This window comes from Microtus ochrogaster, unplaced genomic scaffold (assembly GCF_000317375.1).
Source record: "Microtus ochrogaster isolate Prairie Vole_2 unplaced genomic scaffold, MicOch1.0 UNK7, whole genome shotgun sequence".
In the NCBI taxonomy this organism is placed as follows: domain Eukaryota; kingdom Metazoa; phylum Chordata; class Mammalia; order Rodentia; family Cricetidae; genus Microtus; species Microtus ochrogaster.
Window position 1 is genome coordinate 5,093,766 of NW_004949105.1, and position 20,272 is coordinate 5,114,037.

Below are 20,272 nucleotides of genomic sequence, written 5' to 3' on the forward strand. Positions count from 1 at the left end.
CATTTCCCCGGCGCTGCTGTAGAAACCCAGGGCCCTGTGCATGCCAGGAAAGCACCCTGCCTCTGAGCTACACCACCAGTCTACTTCCTCTTTTTAATTAACACAGTGGTATTAAGAGCCAGGCGTGGTGGTGCACACTTTTAATCCTAGCACTTGGGAGGCACAAGTAGGTGAAATTCTGTGAGTTCTGGGATAGCCAAGGTACCACTGTAAGATCCTATTTCCAAAACAAACAAACAAACAAAACAAAACCAAAAAAGTCCTAAGGAATCTTCCTACCTATGCCGGTGGCCATTTTTATTTCTTCAAAGCTGAATCCGTCCCCTTCGTTGAACATGAGCAGCACCAACGTCTGGAAGAGGGACACTTGAAACTCCTTCTTCCCCTGTAAGAAAAAGGAGCCATCACAGAGGCTGCCTGGACACTTTGTGAGTTATGGCAGGCTGCTGTGTATACATTGTTTTGGGGATTCAGAATTTACTAACAGTCACCATGTAAGATGAAATTACATTACTGATTAGAAAAGAATTAAATGATTATTGGGTATTACAGTTAAAAATTCTTGTCTTGGAGCTGGACATGGTGATGCCTGTAAGCCAGCAGTGGGAGGCTGAGGCAGGGATCCTGAGTCTCGTCTGCTGTGTGTCCACTGCTTTCTGCATTTTAACATGATTTTCCAGACGTCAGGCCTATTTATTTGTTTGTTGATGTTTTTAAGATAATGGCTTGTGATCCATCCCAGGGTGGCCTTGAACTTTCTAGCCTGTCTCTGCCTCTTGAGCATTGGGCTCATCAACATTACAGGTGGCTTCCTGAGGCTCTGGGTGGCAATGGGAAGGTTGATGACGGCATAGGAAAGAAAGGCCTGCAGAATGTTCAACACGATGTTCAAACACATGGAGAGAGTGCTCAGTCAGCACCATCTCCTCTGCTCAGCTGCTCTGTGGAGGGCAGACTTTTTCTATCTAGAATGGCCCAGTGTACACGTGTCAGCCAGTACCACAGGATCTAGCACTTCTGTAAGGAGAAGACAAAGGATAGGAAGGGGATTTGGGGAGCAGCAGTGCCAGGCGCCACAGCCCTGATTCACATGAGCAGAAAGCTGTATGCTGTCTGCAGAGGTCAGCTCCTAACTACAGCCAGAAGGCAATCAAAGACACAAGTGGCAGAACTGGACTTTGCTAAAACCTTGCAGAAGAGGTATGTGATACCCATACAGTACCACAATGTTAGGAACTTTGAGTATTCTCCTTGACATACTTAAGTATACATGATTTATATATTAAAGTTAGATATGAACATGAAGGCTTTCTCCCACATACTGCTTGGTGACACACGTCTTTGGTATACTCACACAGCCCATGTCCGCTCACTTTTTATGTGACAGCTGGTAATGGCAGAGAGCATTCTTACCCCCTGCCCTGTGAAATGCCTTAGGAAGGACTCCAGCTCTAGCAGAAGTAACTTGAGAAGAGAGGATGTGGAAATCTTGAAACATTCTCCTCTTGGGTTCTTGGCATACGACAAAACATGTTCATTTGCTTGGTGCTTTACAACAGGAGGAAGAAGGAACAGCTAACAGAGAGACAGAGCAGCCGGAGAGGGCTCAGCAGTGGAGCGCTCTGCTCTTGTCTGGGACCAGAACTGCCTGCAGTCAGTTTCAGTGTATCCTTGGCCTCACGCACACATGCAGGCACACACACAGGCACACCAAAATAGGTTGCTTCTTAAACTGGAACTAAGGCAGTAAAAAGTAGGTAACCTGGGGTTTTGATCTGTACGATCAGACTTCTGCATGCTACTCTCCATGACACTATGTGCAGTATCATGTTCAGTTTCCTCTGGCAGCTGCACTTGCTGGACCTCTCTAGTATCCATCAGCATCCTGGCCTCTGCCACACCCCACTGTGTTTTAATCTGTAACCTTTTGTTTAGCAGAGAACTGGAGCACATTTTCACTACACTCGGTTTCAGGTATGCTTATACAGCTGCCTTTTTACACCCAATGCTCTTTTAATGATTGCATGTATGGCGTGTAACTGTGTGTAAACACATGTGCTGGTGTGCACGCAGAGGCCAGAGGAGGATGTTGAGTGTCCTACTCTGTTGCTTTCCATCCTCTTCTCTTGAGACAGTGTCTCTTGCTGAACTTGGATCTCGCTGTTTTTCAGTGAGGCTGATGGCCAGCAAGTCCCTGTAATCCTCCTGTCTCTGCACATCTACTGCATAGGTTATAGGTGAGCAGAGCCATGCCTATTACAGATGTTTTAAGTAATCTTTGTGTGTGTGTGTGTGTGTGTGTGTGTGTGTGTGTGTGTGTAGTTACCTGTCATGGTGCACTCATGGAGGTCAGGGGACAGCTTGTGGGAGTTGTTTCCCTCTTTCTACCATATGGGTCCTTGGGAATCCCTCTCGTTGTGGCTTGGTTTCAGGTGACTTTACCAGCAGAGGCATCTTGCCAACACCCATACCTGGTTTTTTATGTGAGTGCTAGGAATTCAGGCACTCATGATTGTGCAGCAGGATCACCTTATCTATTGATTCATTCCCCAACCCTGGTAAATAATTTTCTATTGATTAATTTACAATTGATTTTTGTTAAGTAGAGTATTAACCCTTTACTTGTTATTTTTATTGACCAAAAAAAGCTAGTGCTACATCATACTGAAAAAAACTCTTGCCTTTCACTGCTATGGAAGTTCAAGAATAACCTGAAAATTATCCTAAAATATTGGCAGAGGGGAAGAAACATGAGTAGTGGATAAAGAACTGACCTCCTTAAACTCCGCCTTCAACACAGCATGTCCCAGAGTTGTCTGCCACTGGAGCTTCCGGCCACTGTGCTTGCCCAGATAGAACGTCTTGAATACTTCCTGAAGTCTGACCATCTGCCAAGCCAAGAGACACGAGACTGAACACACTGAGCCCTTCCAGACCTGCACCGCTGAACCGAGAAGGCGATTCTAGATTCTGACCCTTATTTTCTATATTCTGCTACCTGTGATAATACCCACAGGCCTGAGACTGTGGAGTTTCCTATGACATCTGGCTTTTGTCTGCTTTGGTGCTTGGCACTCAGGCTTCACCCACTCCTGCTGGTCCATGTGGCCACCTGAATCAAATGGTGCCTGTAGCCGCCCAGCAACTTTCCTCTCCCTCTGGCTAAGGCTGGTGTCATATGCTATTATCGTTCGTATCGAAATGGCCCGTGGGGGCTCATGTGCTCCAGGCTTGGCTGCTAGTTGACAGACTTTGGAAAGCAATTGAGCCACGAGGAATTTAAACTCATTAATGAATTAGTTGGAAAGTTCTGGAAACTCAGAGGTGGGTTATGTTTGGAGGAAGTAGGTCACCAGGGATATGCCTTTGAAAGTATGTCCTATCCCTGGCCTCCTCTTTGACCCTGAAGGCTTCTGCTGCTGTGATGCTCCTGTCTTGACCATGGCTGTAAGTGGTTTCTCTCAAGGACTGTCACAGTGACAAAAGCTGACCAGCATGGACCTCACAAGTGCACACAGAGCACATGCTGAATGACTTCACGGGCACCAAGGAGTGAGCACAGGCTAGCAACCACCAGCAGTGTGGCTACCTCTCCTGAGCCCCTTCTCTACTTGATGCCCTTATCACAGGGAGCCCTTTGAGCCTTCCCAGCCTTTAGAATTAAATTTCCCAGTTTTGGGGATTCTGCTGCAACCATAGAAAACAGACTAAGACAGATACTTTCAAGAAAGTAAAAAGAGAGCTCACAGAGAAAATATTTGCAGATCACACATCTGATGAGAGTCAAGCACCTAGCAAGCATATGCGACGAGCTCTTAAATAACAAAAACAGGCTACACAAAGAAACCCTGTCTCCAAAAACAAAAACGAAAAAAACAAAACAAACAAAAACAGACAACGAAAAGAGGAGTTGAATAGACAGTTCCCAAAGACTCACAAATGTCAACACACATGGAAAGATGTCTAGCATCACCATTGGGGAAATGCTAATCACACCAGGTGGGCACCACCACTCCTCTACGGTGGGGATGGCAGAAAGGAGAGGAAAGGCTGGTGAGGAGGAACAAGCTGCTCCTCAATTAAAAGCAAAACAACTCAGGCCTGGAAATCTGTTCCAGTTATGTGCCCAAAAGTGACCACAGATGTTCACATAAAAATTTGTACACTCTGGGCGGTGGTAGTGCATGCCTTTAATTCCAGCACTCGGGAGGCAGAGGCAGGTGGATCTCTGTGAGTTTGAGGCCAGCCTGGTCTATAAGAGCTTATTCTTGGACAGCTAGGGCTGTTACACAGAGAAATCCTGTCTCAAAAAACAAAACAAACAAATCTGTATGCCCATCTTCATAGTCACATCATTCATGATTATCCAAAGGCAGAAAGAACCTGGACCCCATCATTAAATGCCCGTACACAGAGCCGAAAGAGGAATAAGCACCGCACCAACACATGATGTAGCATGAGGAATCCTGGAATAGGGAGTAATGCCAACATCAATGTGCACATCACGTATGAGTCCCAAAACATGGGACAACAAGGACAAGCAAGTCATAGAAAGCAGACATTGACTGCAGCCCAAGGGGAAGAGGTGATCACCTTCAGTTATCTTCGGTTACCACCCGTTTAATATGCCACTCCAAGATGAAAAAGTCTATGTGAATGTGTATTTTGTCACAGCTGATAAAAATACAGTATTAGGTAAAGCTCCAACATCTTTTGCAAGAAAACAAAAATGTACCCAAAGACAATGAGGAGCCATCTGAGAGATCTGGGATAATGTGGGCATTTAAGTAAGAACCCCCAAGTTTAGTGATAGACCTAAAAACTGATATATAAAATGGGAGACTAGAGACCTCTATTATAGAAGAATGTCAGCTTCTAAACAGGTAGAACTGGACAACCAGCCCCATGCATCCAATGAGACTGATTCAGACAGGGAGATGAGCACAGTTCACAATTACTATTCATAGAGGTTAAACACTAACAGAGGCCGAAGGAGCCCAACATCACAAAACACTTAGGCAGCACTTGCAGGACAATGATCCAGAGCCCAAGATGTGGCTCTGCCTGTGGACCCTGGGCTCGTGAGTACCACAACACTGTTGAGTCAGTGTTCACTGTTGCAACAAATGCCTCAGAAAAAGAATTAGAGAGGAAGTGCTCATTTGGGGTACTTTCAGTCCAGTTTGTGGCACCGTCACCACGGCATGGTGGAAAGAACCTGGAGGAAGGGTGTGGCAGAGGAGTGGCCAGGAATCAGGGAGCAGAGTAGGACGTGCCTGCTTCCTCCAGTAGCTGCACCCTGCAGATCCACAAGCTTCTTAACGGTCCTTTGCATTTGAACCCATTAACTGACTAAGACAGGTCAGAATCTCTCTAGACATGTCCTCACAGACACCCACCCAGAGGAAAGCTTCACTAGCTGAATTTCGTCCTCAATCCAATCATGCTGACAACTCAGATTAACCACAGCAATTAAAGGATGTATTGAGATAGCTGTTAAAGCTTGGAGGAGGGACTCCTACCAGTGAGCATTTTCTAATCTGAAGTGCTTGGGGCCAATTCTGGGAGGCCTGCACTGAGGCAGGGAAGGCAAAGGTATCACACACCCCACTGAACAGCAAAGAGATGCCATCGACATAGCCAGCGCTAAATACAGGTATTCTAGGAACCACCCTGTGTACTTTCTGTAAGTCTGGACAATTTCAGAACAAGTGAAAACACTTGCAGTGTTCTGAGAGGCCTGCTAGGTAGAAGGGAAAGTGATTCCCTGTGGGTGTGACCAAGTACAGCTACCGGGGCAAAGGCAACACGGGGTTTTCTGGAAGAAATTTTGCTCAGGCACAAAAAAGCCTGAAAACAAAATAAACATGACCCCCAGTGGTCAAGTCTATGGCAAGTGGTGGGGCAGGCAGCACTTGGGTAGCAGGAGAACTGGCCAGAAGCTGGTCTAGTCATGTTCAGTGGAGGAAGATGGAAGCATGGGGCACTGTGCAGAGCCAAGGGAAAGGAGACATGCTAGCTGCATGCTGGGCTGCAAGGCTGCTGTTCACTTGGTGTGAGGTGAGGACACATGGGACAGAGATAGAGACAAACAGAGAAGGCCATAGAGATCAGTGGGGTCCAAATAAGGAAACCAGAGAAACAAACTATCTTAGAACTGAGAAGGGTTTCAGGAGAGAGTTCTGACTTGGTCCTAGAAGGCCCAGCCTCACCCTTGCTGTCTGGGCCTCTGCAGCCTCTGAGTCCCTGTCCTCTGGAAAGGTCCTCACCCTCTGTGATGAAGACAGAGTCACTCAGGAGGTCTACTCACTCCTCCTTCTCTGGGCATGGTGTGGCCATGTTGGATTTTGGCCTCACTGAGCCTACAACTCCATGTTCCACTTCAGGTTCTGCACAATGCTTCAAGTCAATACGTAAGGCCCTAAACACCAGACCAGACTCTGCTGGAAAGCAGAGAGCAGTCAGGTGAACTGTCATTTTCACGAGTGCCCTTGTGATGAAGAAAAGAAGGACAGGTACCTCTGACCATGACTGAAGAGGTCACTGTCCAACACCACTTTCCAGGGGCCACAGAACAGGTCTGGCCATAGTGGGCTTGCCCAGCAGATCACTCACCTCTGGAGGGAGGTGCACTTCCATGGGCGTGTATGTGGGCCAGTAGCCCATGGTGAGGATGTTCACCGTGAGGTCAATGGGGCCTGGTGCACTTTGGTTCTGCATATGCTAAAAACAAAGATATCCAAGACACAATAAGTAGATAGATACTTAATACATTGAAGAAGAAATGTTGTGTGTATAAAATTATGTATCTTTTCTTTTATTGAAACAAAGTCTTTCAATGTAGCCCTAGCTACTTTGAAATTTAACTATGTAGAAACCATAGTTAACCATGTAGAACTGGCTTCAAACTAAGAGATCTGCCTGCTTCTGCCTCCTAAGTGCTGGGGTTAAAGGTATGTGCCACCATGCCCAGCCTGGAATTTATATAATTTTAGAAAGAGTTTCACATATGGATCTACTCAGTCTTTCAAACATGTTCCATTATGTTCCAATGTCACTGGAATCTTTTTCTTTACTTGGTCTATGCTACAACGTGACTGACTGTTAGACCCACTGAGCCAGCTTTACTGAAGAAACAACTCACTTGCTTGAAGTGAACCATGATGTCTTTGGAAAGCTCCATGTCCTTGAACATGCCCTCCAGCTTGCTGGTGAAGGCAGCTCCACACTCTGCGACATGTGAAGGAGTGGGTGAGAAAGAGCTGTGCGTGGTGCCCGCCCGCAAGCCGGCCCACCCTGAGCTCACCGTGCTTGAGCTTCGACAGCATGGACTTCTCTGCATCCACCGATGCGCTCTTCCCCACCAGCAGCCGTTTTGCTAAATCTTTCTTATAAAATGCTTCAAAGACATCTTTACCTGTGCAAACAGAGGAAAACCACGACTTGAGATAGCCGGTTTACATGTTGTGCTACACAGGTGAGAAGAAAGCTCCTCCTGAGCGCAGGTCAGCATGTTCATCGGCCACATCTCACCATGGATGAAACGGAACAGGATCATGATCTTGTCCAGGATCCTCTCCAGCTCTTCGTCTGTTGCTTCTTTGTTGCCTGCTCGTAACTTTGAATCAACATGTTTGGCTGGAAATACAAGAATTCCAATCAGAAAACAAAGCAGGAGAGATACTGTTGGTTCACACAAGGCCCTAGGTGCCATCTCACACTAACACCGCAAGAAAAAACAAACAAACACACAAAAAAACCCCAAACAGCTCTTTTCAATCTCCCAGTAATAACTGGGCACTCTGGAACTTTCCCAAAACACCACCACTGTAGGATAAGAAGCAAATGGACATTTTTTTTTTTTTTGGTTTTTCGAGACAGGGTTTCTCTGTGGCTTTGTTTTTTTTTTTTTAATATTTATTTATTTATGTATACAGCATTCCTTCCATGTATGTCTGCAGGCCAGAGGAGGGCGCCAGACCTCATTACAGATGGTTGTGAGCCACCATGTGGTTGCCGGGAATTGAACTCAGGACCTTTGGAAGAACAGTCAGTGCTCTTAACCTCTGAGCCATCTCTCCAGCCCCCTCTGTGGCTTTGGAGCCTGTCCTGGAAATCACTCTGTAGACCAGGCTGGTCTCGAACTCACAGAGATCCGCCTGCCTCTGCCTCCCGAGTGCTGGGATTAAAGGCGTGCGCCACCATCGCCCGGCCAAATGGACATTTTTTGACAAAAATTTGAGACAAAGTTTGTGTAGCCTTAGCTGTTCTGGAACTCATTCTGTAGACCAGGCTGGTCTTGAACTCAGAGATCTGCCTGCTTCTGCCTCCTAAGTGCCAGAATTAAAGGTGTAAGTAAGCTACCACCACCTGGTGAATTTTTATTTTTTATTATTAAAAATTTATTTATTCTATTCATGTATGGGTGTATGTCTTTGCCAGTATCAGCAGGAGAAGCTTGAATTACAAACTATGTCCTGGCATTTGAATCCTGGAAGAACAGGTGCTCCCAACCACCAGTCCATCTCTCCAGCCCCTCCAGACTGATTTTTTTGTTTTGTTTTACTGAGACAAGGTTTCTCTGTGTATCTCTGGCTGTCCTGGAACTCACTCTGTAGACCAGGCTGGCCTCAAACTCACTCTGTCTCCTAAGTGCTGGGATTAAAGGTATGTGCCACCACCACCAGTCTCTAACTTACTTTTTGAGACATGGTCTGTTACTAACCCTGAAGTTAAGATTAAGAGTAGGCTGGCTGGCTAATGAGATTCTGGGGGTTTGTCTTTCCTCCCCATCACTGGGGTTACAGACACCACCATGGCTGTGTCTACACGGGTGCTAGGATCTGAACTCAGGTCCCCAGGTCCTCATGCTTGTGTGGGAGACACTTTACCAACTGACTCACCTCCTCAGCCCCTATCAGTTTTCCTGTGGAATAGTCTGCCCATGTGCACATAGCTGAGAGCTGCTCTGTGCTCACACTGCCCTGTTGACGACTGCTACCACACTCCTGTTTGCTCGTGTCACCTTTCTGCCTTCTCCTATGAAGTCAGTCACACTTTTACTAACTGGTGTGAGCAGTGAGATAACTACACAGGGCGGCGATTATGACTGTTTTAACTGAGCTCTCATTTTATCCTGTTTGATATGGAGCAGACCAAATGACTAAAGAGCATTATCCAGAGGCCGATGACCTCACTGACCCCACACAAGGCCTCACCCTGAACACAGCTGCTCAGGGATTCTCACATCCGGGACAAGGATCAACCCTGACTTTTACAGGGCAGCTTAGAGCCCTGGATCAAGAAGCCCTGACTCACTGACCCTCTCACCTTGCCTCTCAGATGCAAAACTTCAGCTCTTGGCTCAGTCCCTATGACACATATTCCCTCATGGATGTACAACTGTGCACACATGAACACTGCTCCACATATACATCCTGACAAGGTTTGGACTCTGCTCAAACTGGTTGGGAAAAATATTTGCGGTTCTTTTCCTTCCTTCCTTCCTTCCTTCCTTCCTTCCTTCCTTCCTTCCTTCCTTCCTTCCTTCATTCATTCATTCATTTATCTATATATTTGTTTGTTTGTTTATTTATGGTTTGTTTTTTGGTTCTTTTGAGATAGGGTTTCATTATGTAGCCCTGGCTGCTCTGAAACTCTCTACGTGGACCAGGCTGGCCTCAAACTCATAGCAATCTACCTGCCTCTGCCACCTAAGTGTTAGGATCAAAGAGGTATGCATAACCATAGTCAACCTTCATTTTCCTGTCCTAAAACTAGCTCTGTAGACCACGCTCAGAGATTCACCTGCCTCTGCCTCCCAAGTGCTGGGATTACAGGTGTGGTGTGACACCAACCATAGCCTGGCTTTTTTTTTTTTTTTTAGATAAGGTCTCATCATGTAGTCATGCATGGTCTGGAACTTGCTATGCAGACCACCTGGAGAATGCACAGGTTAAAGGCACATGCCCACACCTGGCACTTTTATATTTAAAAAGCACCTAAAAAGGCTAGCATGATGGCTCAGTGGGTAAAGGTGCCCGTGGCCAAACTGAGTCCAGTCCCCACAACCCATACGGTGCAAGGACTCCTGAAAGCCCTCCGACTTCCGCCTGAGCTGGAACACACTTGTACACACATGTACGATATAAAATACACCTTTTAAATGGAACAAAGGAAAAGCAGCTAGGACTGTTTGCTACCAATGAGCTCTGCAGGCTTGTTTGGTCTCTTGTTGATGAACGTCTCAAAGGATTCCTTCATCAGGTTGATAAAGCGCTCATTCCTCTGGAAGCACACTTCCACCACGTGGTCTACTTTGTCCTTAAAGTCCAGCAGGTCTTGAACCATGTCTTTATCTTTCTCGGGATTGATGACAATGGTTGTCCCGAAGGTCTACAGACACAAAATATAACCAAGTCAGCAACAGGCTTAGGATTCCAGAGAGTATCTTTTGCTGTCTCACAACATGATGGCAGTACCCTCTCTACAGGTGCATCCCTCTGGGCAGGTGGGCCTGACATGCATCCTGGAAGATGATGAGTGGTGCTGTGTGTACTGGCAAGTGAGAGACACAATGCCTGAAACCCAGAGGTAGGAACTGGGCTTAGAAACAGCAGTAGACAGAGCAAACTGCTGTACAGTGTGTATCGGTTCCCAGTGGGCAGAGTCATGACTGATAAACAGACACACCGGATACGCTACTGCAGCAGAAACAAGTGTTTACATGAAGGGGTGCAGAGCTGTTGTCACTACACTGCTGGTGTCCATCTGGACAGTGGCCATCACTGCTGGTGCCACCTTAGAAAAGTGGATTTAGCTGAAGAAAACATTCATCAGGTCATGTGGAAGACAGGCAAACAGACGGCACCTCTCAGTAGTTCACGTGCCTCTGCAGGGTATAGTGTGTAAACTGGTGTGTACCTTGATGTACTCGCTCCAGTGCTGCAGCAGAGCGTGCTGACCCCCTTTCACCCGGCTGAACAGCTGGTACATCTGGGTAAGGTCAGGAACCCTGTTCTCATCCAGCAGGTGGTCAAGCCCTAGCAGTGTGCAGAGCAAGAGCAGGTCACAGGAGGAAGGCAGCATTCGGGAGTGAACACAGTACAGTCCACGCCACACGGGCAGCACATGGCTTGCAGACTTGGAGCACATGCCTGCCACAGCAGCATGCCTGTTTGGTCACTTGCCTGAGGTGCTCATATAGGGGGATCTCAGTTTCTGAGTGCATTAGGAATGTATTATTGAGTTTCTCATTTTACAAATGCCTTAACAAAAGCACTGAGTCAAAAAAAAATATTTTGACAAGTATTTGCCCTGAGAAATTTATAATGATGCCAGCCAGTGGTGGCACACGCCTTTAATCCCGGTACTGGGGTGACAGAGGCAGGTGGATCTCTGTGAGTTTGAGACCAGCCTGGTCTACAGAGCAAGTTTCAGGACAGCCAGAACTGTTACACAGAGAAACCCTGTCTCGAACCACCCCCTCCAAAATTCACAATGCAAATTATCTGAGGTTTTGTTTATTCGTCAGAAAAAAACATTTATTCTTAAAAGATTGGTTCAGGGGCTGGAGAGATGGCTCAGCACGTAAAAGCACTTGCTGTTCTTACAGAGGACCCAGGCTCAGCTTCTAGTCCACATGGTGGCTCACAACCATGTCTAACTCCAGTTCTAGGATGATCTGATGCTGTTTTCTGACCTCCACCCTCTCCTGACCACTGTGGATATTGCATACATGTGGTGCATATACATATATGTAAGCTAAGCACTCATATACATAAAATAAAATAAATATAAACTAAAATTAATTCAATTTAAAATTTTTAGTTTGATTCACATAATAAACTGTAAGACATGGAATTTTAGAATTTTTATTCAGCTATTTAGGTCTTATAATTTTATTATTTCATATTATATGAGCATTTTGCCTGTGTGTAAACGTATGCATCATGTTTGTGCAGTACCTGCAGAGGCCAGAAGAGGCCAGAGAAGCTACCTGTAGACCTGGGTGCCTACACACACAGGGTCAAGGTGTGTGGAGACAGTCCCTGGTCTAAGCCAGAGGTTTTGCTGCTTGCTATGTCTCAAGATTACTTCTGAGCTAAACACACAAATAAGCTTTAGCTTTTTGTAAAATATCTGCCAAGAGTCCTAAATGATGTATTAAAAAAGTTTAAAAGCCTTTTACCTTTTGGAATGTTTCTAATATAATTGTGTATGCTATTGTATTTATTTACTCATGTATTTGTGCACATATCTGCAGGTGTTCCTTAGGGGGCGAGAGATTGATGTTGGTGACTTCCTCAATTACCCTCCATCTTTGTTTTGCTTTGCTTTTTACTGTTCAGCAGAGTTTCTCACTGGAGCTAGAGCTCATCGATTCAGCTCTCCTGGCCGGCAGTAATCCTAGACTTTGTCCTGTCTCTGCCACCAGTGCTGTGACTCCTACCTAGCTTTTTAATGTGGATCCTGGGAATCCAAATTCAGGAACTGATGCTTGCATGGCAAGCACATGATCAACTAAGACATCTCCACAGCCCCCTAGTGAAATTTAGAATAAGTTTTTACAAGTATACTTTACCATTTCCTTGCAACAATTTAGCTTATCAAAGCATGCACTGAGACCACCAGCATACAGCTCTTTAATGTTTATTTTTTAAGAAAGGTCCAAGTTACAAGCCAGGTGTGGTGGTGCACACACATGATCCCAGCTCTCTTAACTACGTATGCCTCTTAGGGCTAGCACATCCATTAAACAAGAGTCTTAATAGTTCATCCCCAAAAATAACAATTCCAGAAGTTATGTACAATGCTTCCAGAGTTTCACAAGTTAAAGATAGAATTTAGTTTAAATTTGCACATGGGAAAATCTACCTTTCTGCAGAATTGCGGTCAAATGTTCTCCTAATAGTTGTTTCTCCACACAGGCAATCAAAGGTTTCCTATAAAGAAAACCAGAAAGTATCAGCAGCATAGAACTGGTCATCTATCAAAGGGGAAAGTTAAAGTCACAACAGACAGCCTATAGCCAAGACGACAGAGGGCTAACAAATTAGCTTTTCATCACATCAACTATGAACTGTGACTGTGTTGACAATTCTAATGCCAGATTTCATTTCTTTTTTTTTTTTTTTCTTTCATGAGACAGGATCTCAATATATAGCCCAAACTGGTCTTGAGCACAGAGTTTTCTACCCCAGCTACCCAGTGCTGGGATTAGGCATTCATCACCATACCTGGCTTCTTGTTGCAAACAAGACCTAAACACGACCTGCTGAATAACACAGACAAGTCCATAGGTAGGTCCGAAAACACTCAGCAGTGAGCACCGGAGAAGCCTGGCACATGTGTCTTAACCTTGGTTTCTGATTTTCACCTCTGCCCTTCATGGTCTGCTGTCCCGTGCTAAAGCTTCCTGAACTGTAGACATGAACTCGAAGGCAGAGTCTAGAAGCCAGCAGGGCACATCTAGCAGTGCAGTCTACAGTCTATTGCTTATGTCTGCTCAAGTACTCTGTTCTCCATGGTCACTGTCCTGTCAGTCTGTTGGGCAGGATGGTTGCTCTATGCTGTGGCACCACGAGGCCTACAATCCACAGAGGTAAGTATTTTCCGTGGCAAACTACCATCTCCCTCACAATTTAGACTCTGACCTCTTTCCTCCATCACTGTCCCACAATCTTCCTGTACTTACTCTGCCTTCCAGTGTGTTCTCAGCTTTGGTCCTCACCTCTCTAACAGGAGGGACCAGCAATGGAAGGTTCTAGAGATTGGCTGACCACCTACTTTTTGTCTGAGATGTACTCCTGTAGCTCCATTCCTCACCCTGGCCACCCCGACCCCCACCATTACTGGGCAGGTTCCTGCTCATGGAAACAGCCTGCTATGAGGGCTGGCCACATGAGCACCACACAGAACAGAGCAGTGGGAAATGTGGCCTGACCACTGCAGTCACAGGTACAAACATGATCTTCCTGGCTCCCTCATCCCCCAGACAGGGTCTGTCCTGGAACTCCTCACGTAAACCAAGTCAGTCCTGAGCTCACAGAGATCCATGCCTTCCTTGGTCTCCCAAGTGCTGGGATTTCAGGCGTGTCCCACCACACCCAGCTTCCTGGCTCTTTTTTATTCATAACACATATTTTTTCTTTTCAGAAGATCACAGAGAATGTTTACCTTTCCCAAGACTTCCTTTAGAGTTTGTAAACTAAGGAGGACACCGGAGTCCAGGGCCCAGTACCAATGTTTAAATTGTGTGCTGTGCACACACCACAGCACGTGTGGATGCCAGAGGAAACCTCCAAGAGTCCAAGTGGTGGTGGCGCACGCCTTCAATCCCAGCACTTGGGAGGCAGAGGCAGGCAGATCTCTGTGAGTTTGAGGCCAGCCTGGTCTATAGAGTGAGTTCCAGGACAGCCAGGGCTGTTACACAGAGAAACCCTGCCTCAAAAAAAAAAATAAATAAATAAATAAATAAAAAAGGAGTCCGGGGTATTGAACTCAGGCAGTGAGGCTTAGCAGCAAATCTTTTCTTTTTGAGACAGAGTGTCAGTGTGCAGCCCTGACTGGCCTAAAACTTGCTATGTAGACCAGAATGGCTTTGTACTCACAGAGATCCCCCTGTCTCTGCCTCTTGAGCTTTAGGATTAACAGTGTGTATCACTATGCCCAGACTTCTATAAAGAACCTTTTAATCTATTTAAATCTCACAGCACCTACGGCAGGATTGAGATCCCAGCCTCCATGAAAATGGAGGTCAGAGATGTGGGCGGCCCTCTGGAGGGAGCCTCCTGTGGCCACCTCTGACTTTTCTCCCTGTCAAGTGAGAGTGTGAGGAGCACATCAATATCTCTAAGCAACCCAGCATCCCCCAGCTCAGTTCTGGACTAGGACCCATGGCATCCCTCACCATGTGAAAGGAGGAACACATCCTGAACTCCCACGCTACATCTCCTGAGAGTCTGACCCCTTCCTTCCTCTTGTCCCAAACTCCACAAGGACTGGAGCTTCGTACAGTTCACCATTTCCCCTTTGTGCCCCTCCCTGTTTCCGTCTCCTTACAGCAGTAAATAATACATATTTTGCACAAATGCACATTCTCTCTCCCTTATTTCCCTAGCTGCTCATCAACCCAAAATCTAGAGGAAAAAGATGAATGAAAAGAGGGGGGAAATGTACTGTATCATAAGAATTATAGTCATATAATACATCTAATACAACCTTGTAACTAGGGGATGGAGATGACTTAGTTAAGCGTGTGCACTGCTCTTGCAGAGGCCAGTACTCAGCACTCACATCAAGTGACTCATAATCACCTATAACCCCAGCTCTAGGGGATCCAAGAACCATGGACTCCTCAGGCACTGGTACTCACAAGCATATACCCACATACTGCACACAATTACAGTAATAAAAATAAATCTTTAAAAACAAAAAGCTTCTAAGTGAAGAGTCTCATATTCAGTGAAGTTCTATCAGGCAAACAAAGCACTCAGATGCTAAGGATGTCACTGTCCTTGACCAGGCCACTCGCGACAGCATGTATTAAGAAATACAGTTTATAATTGCTGGGCACAGATGGATCATAAGCAAAGCATGGTCTCGTGACTGGAGTAGCCTCAGAGTACTGGGTGAGTTTGAGGTACCTCAGAGATCCACCTGCCTCTGCCTCCCGAGTGCTGGGATAAATGTGTGCACCACCACCACTCACCTCTTTCAATATGGAGCAAGAAAGTATGTGGCCTATGAGAAACCGAAACGGATCCAAGGAGGACAGTGCTTACTGTGTGCTGTGGTCTAAGTAAGTGATCACTCGGTCTGCTTCCTCTTCTAGACGCTTACTCACATGGTTAAGATATTCTGGAACCTTCCAAAAAAAATTAACACATCAATGACAAAAGATTTCTCCATTATTGATAAAAAGATTTCTTCATAGAATTGAAAAAGCAGTGAACACCTTCAAGTTGAATATTACTAGATGACCAGGGTTGGGCAGGATGAGAGGCTATGTGTGTGACAACCAGCAGGCTGGGAGCCATCTCTAAAATTAGGGCCCATAGGGTGAGTCATTAGTAGTATCTGGGTAGAAAGCCCAAAGCCTACTGGCAACCTGGCACCCACACAGGAAGCTGTCAGAGGTGAGACCTCCCCTGTGCCAGACTGCAAACAGATGTCAGTTGTCGGGGGTGAATAGTCCTCAGGGTTGGCATCTGCCAGCACTGCTGCAGTTAAATTCTGCTCTGACAGGCTGGGCCACCTTAAAAGGAGCAGGTTACCATGTCTGTGCTCAGGGCTCCCTTCAGGACTTAACTCCAGGACCTCGGAAGCTGCCCAACAGGGTGGAGTGATATTGGTATTACATATGCAATATCACATGTATTATTTATTACACATGCATTTTTGGAGAGATTTTTTTTTTTTTTTTTTTTTTTGGAGACACAGAGTTTCTCTGTGTAACTTTGGCTGTCCTGAACTTGCTTGTAGACCAGGCTGGCCTCAGACTCACAGAAGTCCACCTGCCTCTGCCTCCCAAGGGCTTAAAGGTGTGCACCGCCACTGCCTGGCTTGGAGATAATTCTTTACCAGTGCTTTACATAGATGAAAATCTTTGATTCTTAATTATTTGTCTTCCATACTTAGGATTTATATTTTATCCTCTCACTTAGACATGTGCTCCTTTGCTATTCCAGAAACTACTTGCGGGGGGGGGGGGGAATAAAAGGACAAATCTCCTAAGGGAAAGGAATGAACTTCTACAACAAGCAGTCCATCCCTGAGGGCTTGAGGAGACTGATAAATGTGTACACAGGAAAGAGTGCAATCCTTGTGAATGGCTCCCTGAGGGGGTTAAAGCAAAGACAGTTGGTCACACATCTCACCTCCCTGTCTTGCATCAGCCTCTGGCCTTCTGCAGCATACAGACAGTTAGTCTCTTCCAAAAACTTCAGTTCAAACGAGTCTTTATATACCTAGGGAATGAGCAGTTACTGACGTGCTTCATGCAGGAGCCTGCCTTTTCAAGCACTAAGCACCCCCACCCCCCCAACCCCCGGAGTCAGCAGGCTGCAGCTTGTGGTCATCATGTGCCACTGATCTCTGGAAAACTTTTCCTGCCAGGCCAGGGCCCTACCTGCTCAACACTAATGTTTATTTGCCTTTGTACCTTGGCAATTGATTTTACCTTTGTTTATGGTATATTTTCCATTTAAACTAACTTTTTTTGTGTGGTTTTTCAAGACAGGTTTCTCTAGCTTTGGAGCCTGTCCTGGAACTAGCTCTTGTAGACCAGGCTGGCCTTGAACTCACAGAGAGCCGCCTGCCTCTGCCTCCCAAGTGCTGGGATTAAAGGCATGCGCCACCATTGCCCGGCCTAAACTAACATTTTTTATATAGCCATACTTATCAATCTTTTCCTCCGTGGCTCCTTGTGTAGTGTGGTGATAGCTTCAGGCATTCTCTCCTTAAGGACTAGATAACTGTATCTTCAACTCATACTTTACGAAGCCTGTGTTTACTTTTCAGCAGGCACCTGCAGTGGCTCACACACACTCAAGACCAAAGCCTCACCTGGAGATCTGAGAGCATGCTTAGCAGACTCCGGAGCAGGCTCCTGTCCACAGCCTCACCGCTTCTCTCACGCCCAATGAGCAGCAGGATCCCATCAATGGTCTTACTCTGCACCATTCTGTCGCTGATGATGTGATTCCTGAACAGCTCTAGGCCCATGTCCCTGACAGGCAGAAAGCAGAGCAAGGCTTCAGGTCAGCCTTGGATGCTCCAGAAGCTTCACGTGCACCTGCCCCAAACTGCTATTTGTTGGTTATACCCAGAGCTTGGAAAGGCCTCTATCCAGGATGACAGTGTCTCTACCCTAAATGAGGTTATTTCCTGGATAGGTCAAGCTGACCACCCCGAGGAGGTAATGAGATACATGTCACACAGGTGCCCAATAATCGATTGCTTTTGTGTAAATCTGCTGTCTCTGACCCATGGCTCACCATTCTTCTTGGGCAAGCCACAAAGGTGTCAAGTCTGTGGGAACCAGCACTGCATCTGCTCCCTCTGGATCCCTTCCTTTTTCCTGCACTGTTCCCAGAAATCTCCTCTCTACTCCTCAGCTGGTAGCCTAGGAGATTTGGGAAGGATCACTCCACCCGAGAGAAGGCAGCAGGGCTTGTCAGACCAGGAGGGCACTCACCAGATAGAAGGAAGCATGGAGTTCTGGAGGACATAGGTGCGATCCAGAAACAGGAAGATGCTTCTGATCATGATCTGAAGACCAGAAAGGAGCAGCACTCACACCCCCGTTCCCATGCTCAGCCATGCACCGACCACTTGAGATCAGACTTTCCGGACCGTCCTTACATTAGCTGTCTTGAATGTAACAATCACTTCTTGATGGAAAGCCCTCACACATCAAGTCCCTAATTTTTATAAATTTAACTTCTCTACTGGCATTTTTCAGCCCAGACTACAGGAATTTTAAAGCATTTAACCTCAATGATCTTTGAAATTTAATTATCTCCCAACAGACGACACAATGATGCTCTTTGGGTGGCTAAGTACTAAACTAGTCTTTCTTGGTTTTTTTGAGATGGGGTTTCATGGCCTTAAACTCCTTATTTTCCTGTTTACTTCCTAAATGTGATCACAGACACATGCAGGATCCCCCTTCCTGGCTTAAATTTTATAAGTTAAATCTTGCTACCTGATCTTGAGGCTCGGGCTCCAGAGTGTGCTCTGTTGCAAGAACAGCGAGAGCGCAGGGAGTGAGCTGTCCTTCTACCCTTGCTGTTGAAGCCCTGTATTTACCAGCTGGGACTGATTCCACTTTCTGCAGAGACTGCTGACATTTGAGAACACCGTCCCTAACAGACATTGTTTTCACATCCACATGGCTGAAAATGCTCATCACCTTCTCCTCATCTCTAGAAAACAAGCACTCAGGCTACTTGAAGAAGCCAACAGCTGGGCCACACAAAAACTCACATGTGTGAAAACAAGTTAGACACCATCACAGCCTAAGCTTCTGCCATTTAACTACAGCGAGGGGCTGGAACCCAGGCCAAACTGCAGTTAGACACCTGGGGTTTCCTTTGAGAACTTAAGGTGCCTCTTTCTACAAGCACACACTGACTGCTGACCTGGAGGCAGAGCTGGCCAGCACCCTCCCCACCCTACTCTCCTGCTCAATTGTAGTGAAGGGCCCCTGAGCTCAGGCCTTACGTTGGTGGAAAGACAGGTTAAGGCAGGTATGAGTGAGCCAACACAGACATTACTAATAGCACCCAGGATGAAGAAGCAGGGCTGGTGAAGGGCTGCAAACTTACCATTTGTCTGCAGTGGTCTTGCCAGCATGTGTTAATCTTCTTTAGAAATAAAACGCTGTCTAGTGAGTCTGTGCGGACCTGCTAAGGAAACTTCAAACACACTAGTCCGTTCCATTTTTTTTTTTACAACTTTCAATCTCATTACCCTTCCCAGGTGTCCTTCTAGTAACACAGAAAGTATGATCATTATACCATTATCTAGTGTAAGTTACACTATAGTCTGAACACTTGTGTTCTCTAAACCCGCAGTGAAAACCTAATCCCAAGGCAACAGTACCAAGAGGAATCAAAGACACCTCACTCTCTACTAAGCAGAAAGCTCTTACCAGGAGTCTACTTGTGCCTGGGTCTTGGACTTCCAGCCTCCAGGAAACACTTAGGCTTATAAGCCAGTTTACAAAAAGACTGACAGAGACCTGCAGCTCCCAAACCACAAGTGGGTTCCTAGCCTCTGCCCACTGTCACCTCATTTCCTTTTGTAGTAACCTACCTGACTCATCCCATCCCCTTGGATCTGTCTCTCACTGCTCCATGTTGGCTTCCATTCTCTCTTCTTTGCAGGGTTACTTTCCATTCCTGCCCGCTGACACAAACCACCAGACATGAGTGTTTCATCTGGGTGTCCAAATTTCAGCTTCTGAGGGTCAGGACTGAACATAACTCCACAATGGACCTTCTAGAACTGGTGTCTGGTGGGGCCTGAGTGCCCCACAGTCAATGTGTGTATAAAAGTGTATAGCAGGGAGCTGGCAGCTCAAGAGTGGTAGTGGTTTGCCCAGTAAAAGTAAAAGCTCAGAATACTAACATCAAGTTGTATTCATGACCAAATTATGCACTCTGCTAGACTCTAAGTGTACACATGTATGTTGTATGTGTGCTTTTGGGACAGTCCAAGTGTACACAGTCTAAGTGTACACATGTATGTTGTATGTGTGCTTTTG

The 20,272-nt window shown here is 46.2% G+C and overlaps 1 protein-coding gene across 1 annotated transcript in view; it reads right to left on the reverse strand.

The window, feature by feature from the left end:
* Cul4a (cullin 4A) overlaps nucleotides 1-20,272 on the reverse strand; it is a 39,348-nt gene that overhangs the window by 5,277 nt on the left and 13,799 nt on the right. Inside the window, exons 4-17 of the mRNA XM_005366268.2 lie at nucleotides 19,332-19,401; nucleotides 18,200-18,273; nucleotides 17,569-17,731; nucleotides 16,881-16,970; nucleotides 15,786-15,868; nucleotides 12,877-12,944; nucleotides 10,924-11,042; nucleotides 10,203-10,395; nucleotides 7,534-7,638; nucleotides 7,307-7,417; nucleotides 7,145-7,230; nucleotides 6,616-6,723; nucleotides 2,775-2,888; nucleotides 280-385 (exon numbers count right to left, since the gene is read on the reverse strand). Of these exons, the coding sequence (XP_005366325.1) occupies nucleotides 280-385; nucleotides 2,775-2,888; nucleotides 6,616-6,723; nucleotides 7,145-7,230; nucleotides 7,307-7,417; nucleotides 7,534-7,638; nucleotides 10,203-10,395; nucleotides 10,924-11,042; nucleotides 12,877-12,944; nucleotides 15,786-15,868; nucleotides 16,881-16,970; nucleotides 17,569-17,731; nucleotides 18,200-18,273; nucleotides 19,332-19,401 (1,490 nt within the window). The remainder of the gene's footprint in view (nucleotides 1-279; nucleotides 386-2,774; nucleotides 2,889-6,615; nucleotides 6,724-7,144; nucleotides 7,231-7,306; nucleotides 7,418-7,533; nucleotides 7,639-10,202; nucleotides 10,396-10,923; nucleotides 11,043-12,876; nucleotides 12,945-15,785; nucleotides 15,869-16,880; nucleotides 16,971-17,568; nucleotides 17,732-18,199; nucleotides 18,274-19,331; nucleotides 19,402-20,272) is intronic.